The sequence below is a fragment of the Rhinatrema bivittatum genome, chromosome 5 (genome assembly GCF_901001135.1).
Source record: "Rhinatrema bivittatum chromosome 5, aRhiBiv1.1, whole genome shotgun sequence".
Classification (NCBI taxonomy): Eukaryota; Metazoa; Chordata; class Amphibia; order Gymnophiona; family Rhinatrematidae; genus Rhinatrema; species Rhinatrema bivittatum.
In genome coordinates, this window is record NC_042619.1 from 7,434,325 (window position 1) to 7,451,978 (window position 17,654).

At 43.2% G+C, this 17,654-nt stretch overlaps 1 protein-coding gene across 2 annotated transcripts in view; it reads right to left on the minus strand.

The window, feature by feature from the left end:
• Positions 1-17,654, minus strand: part of RRM1 (ribonucleotide reductase catalytic subunit M1) — a 241,352-nt gene that overhangs the window by 40,974 nt on the left and 182,724 nt on the right. For both annotated transcript variants that reach the window (XM_029601937.1, XM_029601936.1), the window contains exons 12-13: positions 13,710-13,911; positions 3,311-3,460 (exon numbers count right to left, since the gene is read on the minus strand). In XM_029601937.1, coding sequence (XP_029457797.1) covers positions 3,311-3,460; positions 13,710-13,911 — 352 coding nt within the window. The remainder of the gene's footprint in view (positions 1-3,310; positions 3,461-13,709; positions 13,912-17,654) is intronic.

A 17,654-nucleotide genomic window follows, 5' to 3' on the forward strand; every position in this document is an offset into this window, starting at 1 on the left:
ACCCGAAAGGAATTCGTAAGTTCCAGATAACGGAGCAGAACTCTGCGGACATCTAGTTTCTTCAACAGTCTAGCATCAGGATCAGAACGCTCCCCCTCCGGAAAAGCGGGCAGCTCAACCGTCTGGTTCAAATGAAAAGCTGACACCACCTTAGGAAGGAAGGAGGGAACCGTCCTTAACGAGACGCCCGCCTCAGAGAAGCGCAAGAAAGGCTCCCTACAAGACAATGCCTGTAATTCGGAAACACGTCTTGCCGACGCAATTGCCACAAGAAACACAGTCTTGAGAGTAAGATCCGGCGACACGGCGGTCCCCCCCTTTACCCGCGAATCACAAGGAGCGAGAGAGAGAGCGACCGGCCGGCACAGTGAAGAAAGATACAAAAAACCAAATTTATTTTTTTTTTTTTTTACTTGCTGCTGGCCCCGGTCCTGATTCTTCCTCTCCAACGGGGGTGAGTGAACCGGGCTCCCCGGTGTCAACCCCCGACGCTGCTGCCAGAAAGGGCCGGGCTCTCAGCCCTCAACAGCGGCCTCGACCAGGGGGGGATGGTCCCCTCAGAACCTTCCAACCCCCCTGGGAGGCTTCCAGGATCTGGACGGGATCCTCTTCTTGAAATCCCCGCAACTTCCTTAGAAATAATTTCCCTTTCCTTTTTTTTTTTTTTTTTAACCAACTCTCCTGACTAGCTAACCAGGATCACCAGAGACTGTGGGTGGACCTGCCCCATCTGCTGGAGACAGAGTAAGACTGACGAGCTGTGGGTGGCGCCTTACTATATGTAGGGATGCCCGACAAGTTTTGCTCTGTCTCCATCTGCTGGTGCGGAGTCACAACCCAGGTGTCTGGACTGATCCTGGTACGTACAGGGAAACGCGGCTGTGCGTGTAGTTGTGCGCGCGGGGTGCGCCCAGTTATGCGCGACCAGTTGTGCTCGCGGTTATTCATGTAGCTGTGCGTGCAGCTATGTGCGCATCTGTATTGGACGCGCACAAGTTAGGCGCATCAGTTGCCCGGCCTGCCCTGCGCATACCACCGGTCGAGAAGGGAAGATGGTGCCCCCCCAGAGGGTCTCCATGTGTGTGGACTCTTGCACCAGATCGGGGCCTAGCCCAACCAGGGCTACTCAACCCAATCGGTGCTCCCTTTTAACCTCGCCGGAAGAAGAATTCGGTATGGCAATCCAAGCTCTGGAGACCTGAATTTAAAGATTTTTCCTTACCTCGTCTCTGTGCTTACCGATCGTGTGCTGGGCAGTCTCCAGCTGCGGGGGGGGGGGGGGGGGGGGGGGGGGGGAGGGAATTACCTTCACGCCACGCTTGGTTCTGCACCCGCTGCCTTTCAGCCATACTGGAGGCTAAGTCCACGCTGGGAACCGGCTACCAGACCAAAGCACACCTCTGAGGGATATCTGAGATCACATCAGGAATTCTCGACTGGGGGAGGGACCCTTAGGTATCACCGCAGGAGAGTGGTGTAATTCCTAACACTATTCTAGTGTGTGAGATAGTGTCCACATCTGCTAGGAGACAGAGAGATACTGAAGGGCTGAGCTCACTGCAGGGGTATATCTAGAGTGACATCAGCTTTGAAATCTGACTCCATCTCCCATCTGCTAGCAGAAGAGCACATAGCCCAATGGTCCTGATTCCATCTGGCTACATGCTAGGAAATGTTCATATGTATTAATACCTTTTCTTCAAATGACCGATATTCACATACCCGATAATATGCACATTAAAAAATATTCACATTCCCATAATATTTATATGAGCCTCATTGTCCTTTTCATGTGTCTGCGCTCCTTTTCTTTTTTAATCAACTGACTGGTGGTATTCACATGCCTGATGTAATCAACGTTCCTGATGTTTATTCACAATCCCATATTCACATGCCCAATAGTATTCACATTCCCTACAAGGGATCCTCATTTCACCTACTTGTATTTTCGAATGTGAATATCAGTATTTATTTATTTATTTATTTAAACATTTTTATATACCGGCACAAACTGGTTAAACTAGGAAATTACATTTTAACAGGGAAATCAAAACTGGGAGGGGGTAACAAGAAGTAAAAGAATAGATAATAACAATAACATGGTTCCTCAATATGAGGAGAAAAGAGTAGACATGGGGTAGTCTATTTTTGGGAACTGTGGTGGCATTTTATTCTGGGCACGCATGTCTTTTATTCCAGGTAAGCTTGCTTGAACAACCATGTTTTCAATTTCTTTTTGAAGTTGTTCATACATGGTTCGAGGCGTAGGTCAGGTGGCAATCTGTTCCAATGAGTTGGACCAGCTATGGAGAGTGCACGGTCACGTGTAGAGGAGAGATGGGCCGTTTTCAGGGAGGGTACAACTAGGGTGCCTTTTTTGGTCGTTCTGGTGGGTCGACTGGACTGGTGAGTAGTGAAAGGGACGTCTAGCCATTTGGAGTTGTGGGTGTATTGCTTTATGCATTATGGTGAGGGTTTTGTAGACAATACGAGATGCTATGGGGAGCCAGTGTAGGTCTCTAAGGATGGGGTTGATGTGTTCATATTTACGCGAGTTTGCAATGAGTCTCACTGTTGCATGTTGTAACATTTGTAGTGGTTTAATGGAAGAGTATGGGAGTCCTAGGAAAAGAGCATTACAGTAATCTAGTTTGGACGTTATGGTGGCCTGGATAACTGTGCGGAAGTCTTGGGTGTGTAGAAGGGGTCTGAGTTTTTTAAGCACATTAAGTTTGAAAAAGCAGGTTTTGAGAATGGAATTTACGTAGTAAGTAAGAAGAGAAAGGAATTGATATATATGAACATTATCTTTGGAAATTAGCATTTATGGAGTGAATGTGGCGTGAGAGAGTTTGAATTTTTCTATGAAGTAACAATAAAACGAATGTATGTGTGTTTGTAACATATGGTGAGACATTTTGCTCATTTAATATATTATTTTTGCATATGTACGACTATGGAACAGATCATTTTCTTTACCAGTTCTGAAATTATGGAACGATCTCTCACCGATCTTAAGGGAAGAAAGAAAGATTTTGAAATTTCATGAAATGTTAAAAACATGGCTAATGGGATACATGTCTATCTAAGTTGGATTATATTACGTAGTTATGTGATATGTACTTTGGAAAATACTGTACATCACCTAGTAAGATTTCTATCAGTTAGGCAATTAACATTAAAAAAAAAATATATATATAAAAATATTATATATAATATATATAATATATAATATAAAACTGGTTCCCCATCTACCCCAAAATAACCCAGCATATAGCACTCGAGTATCTAGCAGAGTGCATCCCCTTACCTCTGGCACTGGATAGAAGTTGATGTCGATGATTTTGTTCAAATTTCTGACAATGACTTTGGTCACCTCGGCCAGTTTTGTGAAGTCGTAGGTACGCTCAGGAGTCACATACATGTTCAGTGCTATGGAGGCCAAGTTACAAACTGCAACCTAAAGCCAAGAGAATAGACGTGTCAAAGAATAAGCCATGCAACAGCATTGCTGTGTCTAACCAAAAATAATTCATTAAGGCTCCAGCGCTTCTTCACTACTAGTGCGCTTGAAAGCAAGATTGCTTACCTGTAACGGGGGTTTCTCCATAGATAGTGGGAAAACTCAGCATGGGTAACGTCATGGCACTGAAACACACCATCGCTCAAGAGTTCAAAAGTGTTTGAGCATGTGTGAGAAGTTGACTCTTCAGGAAGGCAGGTAGGCAGATAGTTCATATATGATGAAATTTATGTTTACCTGATAATTTCCTTTCCTTAAAATCTTGCTATACTAGTCCAAGTGGATTATTCCCCACTATCAGCAGATGGAGGCAAAGGACAACTTTCTTTATCATCATCACTATTGCTTACATGTGGCATAGCATTAAAAAAATCTATAAATATGAAATGCATTAAAAACTTGAAATAGCAGCTTGGGGAACCAAAAAGGATCCTCTTAAACTACCTCTCGCTTTTCAAGTGACAGATTAATTACAAATGAATACAAGAGAATTATCCTCAAACATTCCTACAAGCTGTCTATCTGAACCATTACAGATCCTGCATACTGATCTGAAGAATACCTTTGCACCACTATAAGGGCCCAAACTTTCCAAGAAGGTCCTGGTCTGGTGTAGCACGATTCAAAAAAAGAAAAAAATCATCAGTTAAGCATAAATTTCTCTTTCCTTATTCTGCTACCCCTTCCTTATGCCCATCTAAACCGGGAGGGGGGAAGTTAGGGCCACTCTAAGAACACGCAGTCCGAAGGCTGCATTCCTCCTTAGCATGAATATCCCATTTGTAATGTTTAGTGAAAGACTGCAAAGATGACCAAATGGCAAACATTCTCCAGAGCAGAGCCATTGCTTCTGCCCAAGAAGATTGTGCTCTTGTTGAATGGGTTCAAAGCACCTCCAGAAACTGATAACCCTTAAGCATTTAAGCTGAAGCAATTGTTTCTTTAATATACTTTGCTAATGTTGAAGAGGCCACCTCAATCTTAAATGATACTCTATACAAGATACAATCTATCTGGCTTCTGGAAAGAATTAGTGACCTCCAAGTAGCTAATGAGAACCCAATGGGCATCCAAAAACCTTAAAAACCTGTTGCTACTTTAACACTCTTCTCTGGAGAAGGATAGCAGTGATATCATCTGATTTTGATGGAAAGAAGAGACCAAGAAAGAGGAAATGACCAAATAGAAACTAAATTTGCACAAATAAACAAAACAGGAAAGGGCTTGCAGCTCTGAATTATGACTAGTCAAACTGCTACCAGAAAAATCTTTAAAGAGAGCCTTGATAGAAGCACATTTGAGATTTGAATGAGATTAAGAACCAAACTGAGGTCCCACTGGGGAACCACTGGTCTAAAAGTGGGGGATGCAGCCTCTTCACCCCTCAAAAGGAACTTAGCAACTCTAACCCTGTAACAAAATATGTCTCCTGAACCTTTAAAGAATTTAAAAACATATCTATTCAGACCCTGCTAAAGGAAGGCCAAAATGCTAGAGATATCCACTCAAACACAGATAATTCTTTGCAGCACAATTCAAACAGATGCCAGACCCACCCGCAAGTCAGAAATGTGGAATTCTAACAGACCTTCAATATGGTAGAAATTACAGAGAAGTAACGTTTTCCTATATAGGTGTGAAAATGGAGATGGACCCTCTCATAACAATCAGACTCAGGCCATCTCAAGTTTGAGAACCAGAATGGAAGATCTATCTGCATCCTGGAAACAGGATACTGGACTTGATAGACCCTTGTTCTCAGCCAGTACAGCATCTCTTATGTTCTTAATCTTATTACTTCCATATACCAAGGTCTTCTCAGCCAATAAGAAGCTACCAGAACAACCCAAGCATTTTCCTTCTCTATTCTTAAAGTCCTTCCTTTCAGTGGTCAACAAGGAAACAAACTAACTCCCCCCTCTTGGCCATAGTGGAACTAAGACAACTATCCCTTTAGTACCAACTCTTTGCATTAGCTGAAGGATCAGCAAACCTGGGCATTCTTGAGAGTTGCCATAAGGTCCACCTATAAAGTTAAAGGACTCTAATTGTACACATTCCAACTCTCACAGCAACCTAAACTTAATTAGGAACTCAAAATTAAGATAAAGGTAGTAATGCAGAAGCAAGAGGGGGGCATTGAAGTCTTTTGCATAGTGTCACATGTATGATTTTTTTTTTACCCGCCAGTGAGAGGTTGTATGTGTGCACCCAGTGCAAAGAGCTCCTGGCTCTCAGGGAATGAGTCCAATCTCTGGAGGCTACAGTGGCAGACCTGGAATTGCTGAGGCAGACAGAGGTACATTGATGAGACCTTCAGGGACATAATAGCCAAATCCAGTCTGGCAGCCCCAATGCTGCCTTGGATCAGAAAAGGTGTCCTGATTGGACAGCATCACCTTAGTGAAGCAGGAAGTGATCCTGTAGCAAGGATCTGCTCTCCAGGTGATGCATTGTACTCAGAGGACGAGTCTTCCAGGCCTATTGTCCAGGAGGGAAAGGTTAGGCCAGACATCATAATTGGTGATTTGATTAGTAGAAACGTAGGTAGCTGAGTAGCTAGTGGATGTGAGGACTGCATGGTAACTTGCTCGCCTGGTGCGAAGTTGGCGGACCTCACATGTTACCTAGATAGGATTTTAGACAGTGCTGGGGAGGAGCCAGCTATCGTGGTACACAGGAAAAAACATGGTAGGAGAGTTCTGGAAGCCAAATTTAGGATTTTAGGTAGAAAACAAATTCAGAACATCCAGGGTGGCATTCTTTGAAATATTCCCTGTTCCACATGCAGGTCCCCAGAGGCAGGTAGAGCTCTGGAGTCCCAATGCGTGGATGAGACGATGGTACAGGGAAGAGGGATTCAGTTATGTAAGGAACTGGGGAACCTTTTGGGGAAGAGGAAGTCTCTTCCGAAGGTATGGGCTCCACCTTAACCAGAGTGGAACCAGGCTGCTGGCACTAATGAAACAGGAGAGTTAAGGCATCTCAACAAAGAGGTTTCAATAAAATCAAAAGTACCGTATTTCCACGACAATAACCCGCCCACGTATATAACCCGCCCACACACATAACCCGCAGGTTTTCAAGATTTATGTAAAAAAGTTTTTATATACCCCGCCTCCTCATATAACCCGCACACTGACCTTGCGCACTCTGCGCGCCGTGTACAGCCCCATGCCCAGCATTTTCATGGCCTGCCCCGGGGTGCGAGCCTGCCCCGGGGTGCGAGCCTACAGCGGAGCTCCCCTTTTCGATCCAGACATCACCAGTTTTGTGCTCGGCGCGTGCTTTCACTCTTGCCTTGCTCCTGCGACGTTCGACACCACCGGACGCGTGTAGGGGTTGCTGCGGCTTCCTCCTCGCGCATCGCTGTGTTCCTTGCAGGGCTTGAGTGCTCTCCTTTTTGTTTCAGCACGCGCCTTCACTCAGCCTTCCTTCTTCAGCGTCCCGATTGCCAGCGGTCGTCTGCAGGGATTTTGCCGCAGCGCCCCTCTCTTCTCTCCCAGCCAATGGCACAGCTCTTACAGTGTTGCGAGATTTGTACCTCGCGCTCCCTTGGCAACGTTTACAGTTGTGCGCGTGGCGGCCCTGATACAGGGCGTTTGTCCTTCTACCTAAGCAGCATTTCTTTCGGGGCTATTACGGTATCGTATAAATTTAAAAAAAATAATAATAATAATACCTGAATTGCCTTATTGAATTGCCTTATTGAATTGCCTAATTTTACAGCAGCGGTTAACATCTCTCTCCCCCCGGGCGGGGGGAGAGAGATGTTAACCGCTGCTGTAAAATTTTTTCTGGATAACCCGCCCACGTTTATACCCCGCGGGGGGCATGCGGGGTAGGTAAAAACGCACATTACCCGCGGGTTATATGCGTGGAAATACGGTACTCCATGTGCCTTTAAGTAAAGAATCACCTTAGCTAAAGGATTCCAAATTATCCCTATCAACTGAAAAGCAGGTTGTAATACAGACAAAAATCACTTTGAAATGTTTGTATACCAATGCCATAAGTCTAAGAAGTAAACTGGGAGCATTAGATTGTATAGTAGTGAATGGCAAGAGACAACTGGCATCTCAGAGGCCTGGTGGATGGAGGATAACCAATGGCACAAATTATATCGCAATGATAGGAAGGATAGACTTGGTGGGGTGTGGCGCTTTATGTCCAGGAGGGCATAGAGTACAACAGGACTAAATGCTCAGTAGAACCTATATGGGTAGAAATCCCATGTGTGTTGGGTAAGAGTATAGTGATAGGAGTGTACTACCATCCATCTGGCCAAAATGGTGAGACAGATGATGAAATGCTAAGAGAAATCAGGGAAGCTAACCAATTTAGCAGTGCAGTAATGGGAATATGAGTGAGGTAATCTAATTTATTTATTATTTTTATAACGACATTCGATCTGAGATATCACATCTGTTTACATTCAGGTACTGTAGGTATTTCCCTATCCCCAGAGGGCTTATAATCTAAGTTTTACAGATGATACAAAATTAGAGTAATTAAATCACAACGGGATTGTAATAAATTGCAGGAGGGTCTTGCAAGACTGGTAGATTGGGCATCCAAACAGCAGATGAAATTTGGTGTGGACAGGTGCATATAGGGAAAAAATAACCCATGCTATAGTTACATGATGTTAGGTTCCATATTAGGAGCTACCAGCCAGGAAAAAGATCTAGATGTCAAAGGATAATACATTGAAATTGTAAGCTCAGTGTGTTGTGTCAGTCAAAAAAAAAAAGCAAACAAAATGTTGGAATATCCCATGCTACTGATGCACCAAGAAGATCCCATGCTACTGATGCAATTAATAGCAGTGGCTATTCCCTAAGTAAACTTGATTAATAGCAGGTAATGGACTTCTCCTCCAAGAACTTATCCAATCCTTTTTTGAACCCAGCTACACTAAAGCAAATGTTCCTTACTTGTAACAGGTGTTCTCACAGGACAGCAGGATATTAGTCCTCACATATGGGTGACATCATAGGATGGAGCCCAATCACGGAAAACTTCTGTCAAAGTTTCTAGAACTTTGACTGGCAACTACTGGGCATGCCCAGCAATGCACTGACCCTGCAGCCAGCAGGGGTCCCCCTTTAGTCTTGTTTAAAGCTACAGGAAGTGCCGAAAAATAAAATAAGAAAACGAACCCAACTCCGCGGGGTGGTGGGCGGGTTTCGTGAGGACTAACATCCTGCTGTCCTGTGAGAACACCTGTTACAGGTAAGCAACATTTGCTTTCTCACAGGACAAGCAGGATGGTAGTCCTCACTATGGGTGAGTACCGAGCTGAGGATGTCTGAGAAATGCACCAAATGTACCCAAGATGTGCAACAGGCACAAGGACTGGGGTGGAATTTGGTAGAGGGCATCCTGAACCCTAACGGGCAGGCGGAAGGGTGTTGGTACATCAAGTTGTAAAAAGGTTGCGCAAGACAGAATGGCCAAAGATGGAATCTTGTCTTCTGGCCTTGTCTAAGCAATAATGGGCTGTGAAGGTATAGAGGGAACTCCAGATAGCAGCCCTGCAAATGTCAGCAAGCGGCACAGAGTGTAGGTGTGCTACTGAAGTCGCCATGGCCCTCACAGAGTGTGCTTTAACACGGTCTTGAAGTGGAATGCCTGCTTCTTGATAACAAAAGGATATGAAGTCCGCTAACCAGGAGGAGAGAGAGTCTGTTTACCCACAGGCTGCCCCAATTTGATGGAATGGAAAGAGACAAGCAATTGAGTGCTTTCCCTGTGGGCAACTGTATGGTCTAGATAGAAGGCTAGAGCGCGTTTACAATCAAGGGTATGCAGAGCCTGTTCTCCTGGATTGGAGTGGGGCCTGGGAAAGAAGATAGGTAGTATGATGGATTGATTAATGTGAAACTACCTTAGGCAAGAACTTAGGGTGAGTGCGGCGTACTGCCCGGTCCTGCAGAAGTTTAGTGTAAGGCAGATAGGTAACTAGGGCCTGTAACTCACTAACTCTGCGAGCAGATGTGATTGCCAAAAGAAAAATCACTTTCCCTGTGAGATAGCGAAGATCACAGGATTGGAGAGGCACGAATGGTGGTTTCATGAGCCGACCGCCTATCTCTTGATTCAGCAGGTGGGTCGGCACACCTTCATTGTGAGGCTCGAGGGGCTGTTACCAGAGCCTGGGCTCTTCCTGGGATGTCTACGCCAAAAGAACTGAAACCTACCAAATGGGCATGACCGCTGCAGAGCCGCCCTCTGTAGAGACTAAAATGCCTGTAGCCTTTGGAAAGGCCTCACGCTCCAAAAACACGGCACCGGCTTCTTGCCCTCTGGCAAACGAGGGACCTGAGATTTACCCCACCTATTTGTCATCTTTTCCAACTCAATACTAAACAGGAGGAAGGACTGTAGTCCTTGAAAAAATTCCACCCAAGAAAAGGTAGAAGGGTCCATTCCAAACCCTGCGGACCCTGCCGTGGCATCCGCCAATCTATCCGCCCCCAAAGACAAACCAGTCAGAGGGACGTCAGATCCAGGCGACACTCTGGATAAACCACAGTCCCACTCCCACAAGCTGCTGGGAAGGACCCGCATCCACAAAATCTGCCGAAGGTAACTCACCCTGAGCCTCCATACAGCACCAAAGATTAGAGGGGGGCACCAGGCTGCAATGCCCATATATGGCAAGCAGTACATATCACTAAGCGCTTAGGTTTTTCACCACCGACACTATTGATAAGCGTCCAATTACGGCTCTCAGCAAGTGTGAAAAGCTGCTGTGAACTAGGCGTCCAGCCGAATGCTTAGTGCAGGACATACAGAACTTGGACAATCATCCCTGTATGTCCAAGTTCTGGGCTCCCACTACTGGAAGCCCAAGCCCCAGCGCTTATGGATGTAGTCGATGCCCACAAAAACGATGTCTCAGCAGTCACTGCAACTAGACGCCCAAGTGCAACTGTTACTTCAAAGCTATGCAGTGGACTTGCGCAGAAGAAAATGTGCGAAACACCGCTGCAGCCTAACACACCTCAGGCCCCCAGAGGAGAAGGGATGCTGACCAGATGCACTGAGGAACAGATACCCCAAAAAAGATAAAAGAAGGGACCCACACCTTTCTACCTATCCAATGCTATGTGCTTTATTCTTTTTACCTGAGCTCAGCCCCTCCCAGCTGAGCACATGATCAGGTCTCTGGCTGCGAGGGGAGAGGGCCGAGGCCTTCACCGCTGTGCTTCCACATCCTGTACCCGTTAGGCCTTTTTATAGTTTTTTTTTTTTTTTATTTTATCTTTATTAATTTTTCAATATAAAGTAAGACAATCTTACATTAAGGAAAACAAGGATACAGTCATGTCATTGCATTGTAATTTACAAATTCATTCGTTGACTGAAACCTTACACTAAGAAACTGAGGAGAAAAATCTTTAGGAGCTTCATCTAAACATCATTTTCATATTACTAACAGGAAAAGCTAACTAATGGTAGCCATGCTCAATTCTAGATCCCACTTAGTGTAAGCTAGATACATTCACAGGAATTACTCTAGCATTAACAAAAGACTTAAGTTGCTCTGGATAATAAAAAAACAAAGCATTCTTCTTGTCGTTTAATAATACACTTGCTAGGATATCTCAACACAAAAGAATAACCCAAATTCTTAACCTGGGTTCTAAATGTTAGAAATTCTCTTCTCCTTTGCTGTGTAACACGAGCAAGGTCCGGGTAAACTCTTACCCCAGCTCCATAAAATGGAGTTGAGATATTTTTAAAGAAATTCTTCATAACAACACCCAGATCAGACTCTGAGGCAAAAGTAACTAGAAGAGTTGCCCTATCGCATGATTCTAAAGATGAATTTTCTAAGTATCCAGTTAAGTTTTCCATGATCTCAACCTCAGGTCTGTTTTCAAATCTAGATATAACTCCTTGTGAGGACTTCAGGAATATTTGCCTAGTGATACAAGGCAATCTGTCTTCACTAAGCTTTAAATTTTCAAGAAAATATTTTTTAAGAGTAACCTCTATTGTCTGTCCCACAACCCTAGGAAAATTAGTAAATCTGAGGTTAAGATGTTTGGAAAAGTTTTCAACATGTTCAATTCTACGTGATACTGATGTAATATCTTTAATTAACTTTAATTGAACATTAGTATTTTTTCCAATTTCAACTTCCATCTTATCTATTCTAGACACAGTTTTCTCTAATTTATCTTCTATTTTTTCCATCTTTATGTTAAGGGTTCCCACAGTTGCATTAGTCTCAAAAAGAGCTTTACTTAAGCCTGCCACTAAGTCCCACAATGAGTCCATGGTCACAGTTGCTGGCTTAGCTGGTATTGAAAAGTGGGATGTCTCACCCTCTTTTCCTGCCAGTCTTTCTTCCACCTTCAAAAGCTTTCCTGGTCTTTCTCCCGCCCCTTTTTATAGTTTTAAGACCATGCAGAAACCGACTACCAGATCAAGGCACTCGACTGAGGAAAGGACCCCCCAGGGTATCACCTCAGAAGTAGAGCGGTGCTCTCCTGATCTTTCCCCTTTAGTGTTTTTTTGTTTTGATTTTTTCCCCACTAGCAATCGCCAGTAGGGAAATGCACATCCACCATCTGCTGGAGACGGAGAATACTGGTGACCTAATGTCAGTGCAGGGCTATATATCTCATAACGTCAGCTTTACTCAGTCTCCATCTGCTGGGAGAGATGCATAACCTACTGGTCGTGGATTAGCCTGAGTGCAAAGGAATGTTATTTTTCTGAAGTGTATGTAGTATTTTCTAACCTGCTGGAAGGTGTATAACTCTTGAAAGAAATCTCAAATGAATTAAGGCAGACCAATACAAAAATCACCTGCAAGTTGGCTCCATGACTCTGTGGCAGTGTTATATACTGTCTTGCAGGGGGGATCTAGTTCAATTTCCATACTTATAGTTATTTTCAAAAAGGAGAAGGGCGACCAAAATGATAAGAGGATGGAACAGCTCCCCTATGAGGAAAGACTAAAGAGGTTAGGACTGTTCAGCTTGGAGAAGAGACGGCTGAGGGGGAATATGATAGAGGTGTTTAAAATCATGAGAGGTCTAGAACGGGTAGATGTGAATCGGTTATTTACTCTTTCGGACAATAGAAAGACTAGGGGGCACTCCATGAAGTTAGCATGTGGCACATTTAAACTAATCGGAGAAAGTTCTTTTTCACTCAACGCACAATTAAACTCTGGAATTTGTTGCCAGAGGATGTGGTTAGTGCAGTTAGTATAGCTGTGTTTAAAAAAGGATTAAATAAGTTCTTGGAGGAGAAGTCCATTACCTGCTATTAATTAAGTTGACTTAGAAAATAGCCACTGCTATTACTAGCAACAGTAACATGGAATAGACAATTTTTTAAATAATTTTTGGGTTATTTACACTTTCGGATAATAGAAAGACTAGGGGGCACTCCATGAAGTTAGCATGGGGCACATTTAAAACTAATCGGAGAAAATTCTTTCACTCAACACACAAACTCTGGAATTTGTTGCCAGAGGATGTGGTTAGTGTAGCTGAGTTTTAAAAAAAAGTTTGAATAAGTTGTTGGAGAAGTCCATTAACTGCTATTAATCAAGTTGTCTTAGAAAATAGCCACTGCTATTAATTGCATCAGTAGAATGGGATCTTTAGTGTTTGGGTACTTGCCAGATACTTGTAGCCTGGATTGGTCTCTGTTGGAAACAGGATGCTGGGCTCGATGGACGCTTGGTCTGACCCTATACGGCAATTTATGTTCTTTTAATTTTCAAGATTCCATCACCAATACTCTGTTTATATATCTGGTGCAAGGGGCCTCAGCTTGTCAGCCAGGGCTAAAATCTATACGGCTTCACAATTTTCACATCCACAGCTCTTCCCAAACCACACCAACTCTATAGCTACAAAGTTGTCCAATCCTCAACAGCCATGAACAGGTCTGGTTTTCAGGATAACCACAATGAATATGCATGAGATATTTGCATGCACTGCCTCCATTATGTGCAAATTATCTTATGCACGTTAATTGTGGATATTCTGAAAAGCAGGCTTGTTTGTGGCTCTTGAGGGCTGGAGTCAGTCACCCGTGACATAGCAGTTGTTACAGAAAATCTCTTAGCTGATGCCACTCACGGTCATATTCTTCTTCCCTTGACATCTACCTGCCCCAAATGCTTCAAACTGAAGACTACAAGTTTCCTAACCTCATCTGGACTGGTGTACTCCACAATTTCTGTACACAGGTTGCTGCACTTGATAGTTCCCAGGTTCTGTTGGTTACTCTTGCGGTTGCAGGAATCTTTATAGAGCATGTACGGTGTTCCAGTTTCTGTCTGAGACTCAATAATGGCGTACCAGAGCTGCTGGGCCTTTACCACCTTGCGGACACGACCTTCTCTCTCGTACCTGCAATAGACAGCAACAGATGAGCCAACTAGCAAATATTTATTTAAAAACATTTGGATACAACCATCATAACGGTTTACAATATTTACAAATATCAAACTAATGACAAACAATATCTCCAATGACTGTGGTTACACTTACTTTCTTAAAATTTTAAATAAATTACAAAGTAGAAACAAAGAACAAACAAGTTAATTCGGACATTCATATCATTACTTGATGCTCACTGCTTGCTCATACTTGCTCCATGTTATCATAACTATACGATCTTATTACTTCTCATCAATTTGTGCCAAAAGCTTGCCTATATAACCAGGTTTTGATGTTTTTCTTAAATTGTGCTGTGTTCAATTCTAATCTTAAATCGACTGGCAGATTATTCCAGATAGTTGGTCCGGCCAAAGACAATGCTCTTTCCCTTACGGAAGTTAACTTTGCGGATACCAAAGATTGGATGGCCTTTATTGGCAGATCTCAGATTTTTCTGCGGTGTGTGTAATCTTATTGCCGCATTTAGCCAATCAACATTTTCATTATGTATTGCTTTATGTAATATGTAAAGCGCTTTATATTGCGCTCTCTGCTCAACTGGCAACCAACAGAGATCCATTAATACCGGCCCCTGTCAATATCCTCACGGCTGAATTCTGCAATAGCTGCAATGGGCATAAAGTAGAGAAAAAGAGTTACAATAGTCTACGGAAGTAAAGATCAGTGTTTGCAATACTGTTCTAAAATTATTTGTATCTAGAAATGGTTCAAGCCTAAGTATCAGTAATTTGTAATACCCTTCTTTTGCAATATGATTCTTGAAATTTAATACGGGATCTAAGAAAATTCCAAGGTCTCTGACAGTAGTACCTAAGTTAATATTAAATGTTTGAAATTTAAATTGAAGATTAGTATGATTTGGTGCAATTTTTCTAATAACAGAATTTCCATTTTATCTATATTGATGCAGAGTCTTATTTGTTGTAACAATTGTTTAATTGTATTCAAGTATAGTGAGGTGACTTGAAATGCTTTTTCTATAGCATCATTGATTGGTATTAAGATCTGAAAGTCATCAGCGTATGAGAAATATTTTAAGCCAAGTCCTGATAGTAAATGGCATAACGGAATCATGTAGATGTTAAACAAGGTCTCCGTACTGCTGCTTCTAGTAATTCACATTTCCTTCCAAGAGATGCACAGAAAGGATTCTCCCATGGTCCGTAATTAGTACCAGGAGGAAATACATATGATCAATAAGAGTATTCTTTTGATGCCAGAGTACCATTCCCTAGGGATCACAGAATATCACAGATGTTCACTGTGCCTCACCATTCTACATCTTTCTGAAGGCGTTAAACATGTGGTTAAGCTGAACCGGTGGATATAGTGCAATGTAATTTTGAGAAGACATTTGACAAACTTTTATGAGAGACTCCTCAGGAAATTAAAGTCATGGGATAGGAAATTATGTTCTATTGTAGACAGCAAAGTGGTTAAAAGACAAGAAAAGTAGAACTGAAGGAGAATTAAGACTTACCTAATAATTTACTTTACTTCTACACCAGTCAAAAATGTGGGTTTACCCCCCTCAGCTAGTAGTTGGAGGCAGAGGGGTTTTTTTTTTTTGGGGGGGGGAGGGGGAGGGGTTGTGGGGTTAACATCACCATTTCCATTCATCACACCTGAATTACAAGAAGGTCCCCTGGTCAGACCATACACTAATCTCAACCAGTTTCACGATGAATGAAACCAACACGGTCCGAGCACCCCAACCCTCCTTCCAATATAGAAGATCCTGCTTGTCTGAAGACCTCAGCAATCAACTAAACCTCACAACTTACTCGCATAGACCTCACCAACCCCAACACAGCTCTCCTCTCCTGGAACAACATTACAGAATCCATAGCTAACAAACTATGCCCCCTTGTAACAAAAAAATCCAATACCAACGCACCTAAAAGACAACCGTGGTTTACCAACGAACTCAGAAAACTGAAACAAAGCTTAAGACAGAGAGCAAATGGCGTAAAGCCCCTTGTACTAGCACACTCTCCGCCTATAAACTGGCACTCCACCAGTACAAGACCTCCAGATCTAAAAGGGGCTTCTACGTGCACAAGATCCACGACCTAGTCTTCGACGCCAAAGCGCTCTTTGCCTTTGTTTCCAATCTAACCCAAATCAACGCACCAGTTATCCCTAACAATCAAGCACAATCAAAAGCCGAAGAACTGGCTCTGTTCTTCCGTAACAAAATCAACCTTTTATCACAGCTGCCCACCTCCACCCCCCCCCCCCTTACGTGAGCTCACATCAACTAACCAACAACAAAACCATATATCTTGATTCGTTCGAACCCATCTCCGCCACAGAGATTCAGTCACTGCTAAAGAAAATGAAACCCTCCTCATTTTTTATTTATTTATTTTGGGTTTTTAGACTATATCCTTCAGACTATATCCCCACCAAACTTCTCATGACAATCCCCGACTCCATCTCCCAAACACTGGCGGACATCAAACTGCTCTTTATCTCAAGGAATATACCCAGACGATCTCAAACTGGCATCCCTCAAACCACTTCTAAAGAAGCCAAATTTGGATCCCACTGACCCGCACAACTTCCGACCGATCGCCAACCTACCATTCATAGCTAAGATCATGGAAAAACTAGTTAACATTCAAATTTCAGACTACATCGAAGATAACAAACTCCTATTCCCTTCCCAATATGGGTTCCGCAAAGCTTCCAGTACAGAATCTCTCCTCGTATCGCTGACAGACTACCTCATTTTCGGGCTCGACAAAGGACAAGCATTCCTACTGATTCTTTTAGACCTCTCGGCAGCTTTCGATACCGTTAACCACGCCATCCTCATAAACCAACTCTCAACCATTGGCATAACAGGTACGGCACTAGCCTGGTTCAAAACTTTCCTCAACAATAGAGGCTACAAAGTGAAAATCCACAACAAAGAATCTCCCCACCATGACTCACCTGTAGGAGTCCCACAGGGATCCTCCTTATCACCCACGCTCTTCAACATTTACCTCCTTCCATTGTACCAGCTTCTAACCAACCTAAAACTCAAACACTTTCTCTATGCAGATGATGTCCAGATAGTGATCCCTCTTAAAGAATCCTTAGTCAAAACTCTCGAACATTGGGAATCCTGCCTCCAAAAAATCAATGACCTTCTTGCCAGCCTAAACCTCGTATTAAACTCCTGCTCATTTACCCAGAAAACAGCAACACCACCATTACTCTTCCAATCAACCCACTCTCCTCCCAAGTCAGAGACTTAGGAGTTATAATTGATAAGATGAATCTGAAAGCATTTGTCAACCGTACAACCAAGGACTGTTTCTACAAACTCCAAGTGCTGAAAAGGATAAAACTGCTTTTCCATTTTCATGATTTTAGAACAATACTACAAGCAATCTTCGCAAAGATAGATTACTGCAACGCTATCCTACTAGGTCTCCCATCCTCGTACACCAAACCTCTACAGATGGTCCAAAATGCGGCAGCAAGAATTCTTACCAACACCAGGAGAAGAGACCACATATCCCCCATCTTAAAAAACCTTCATTGGCTCCCTATTCACTTCAGAATCATCTTCAAGTCCATCACCATCATATATAAAACCATCCACCACCTTACAACACTTGACCTACAATACCCGCTCAGCCAACATAATGCCGTAAGACCGACCAGAGAAGCATACAGAGGATCCCTCCAGGTACCTA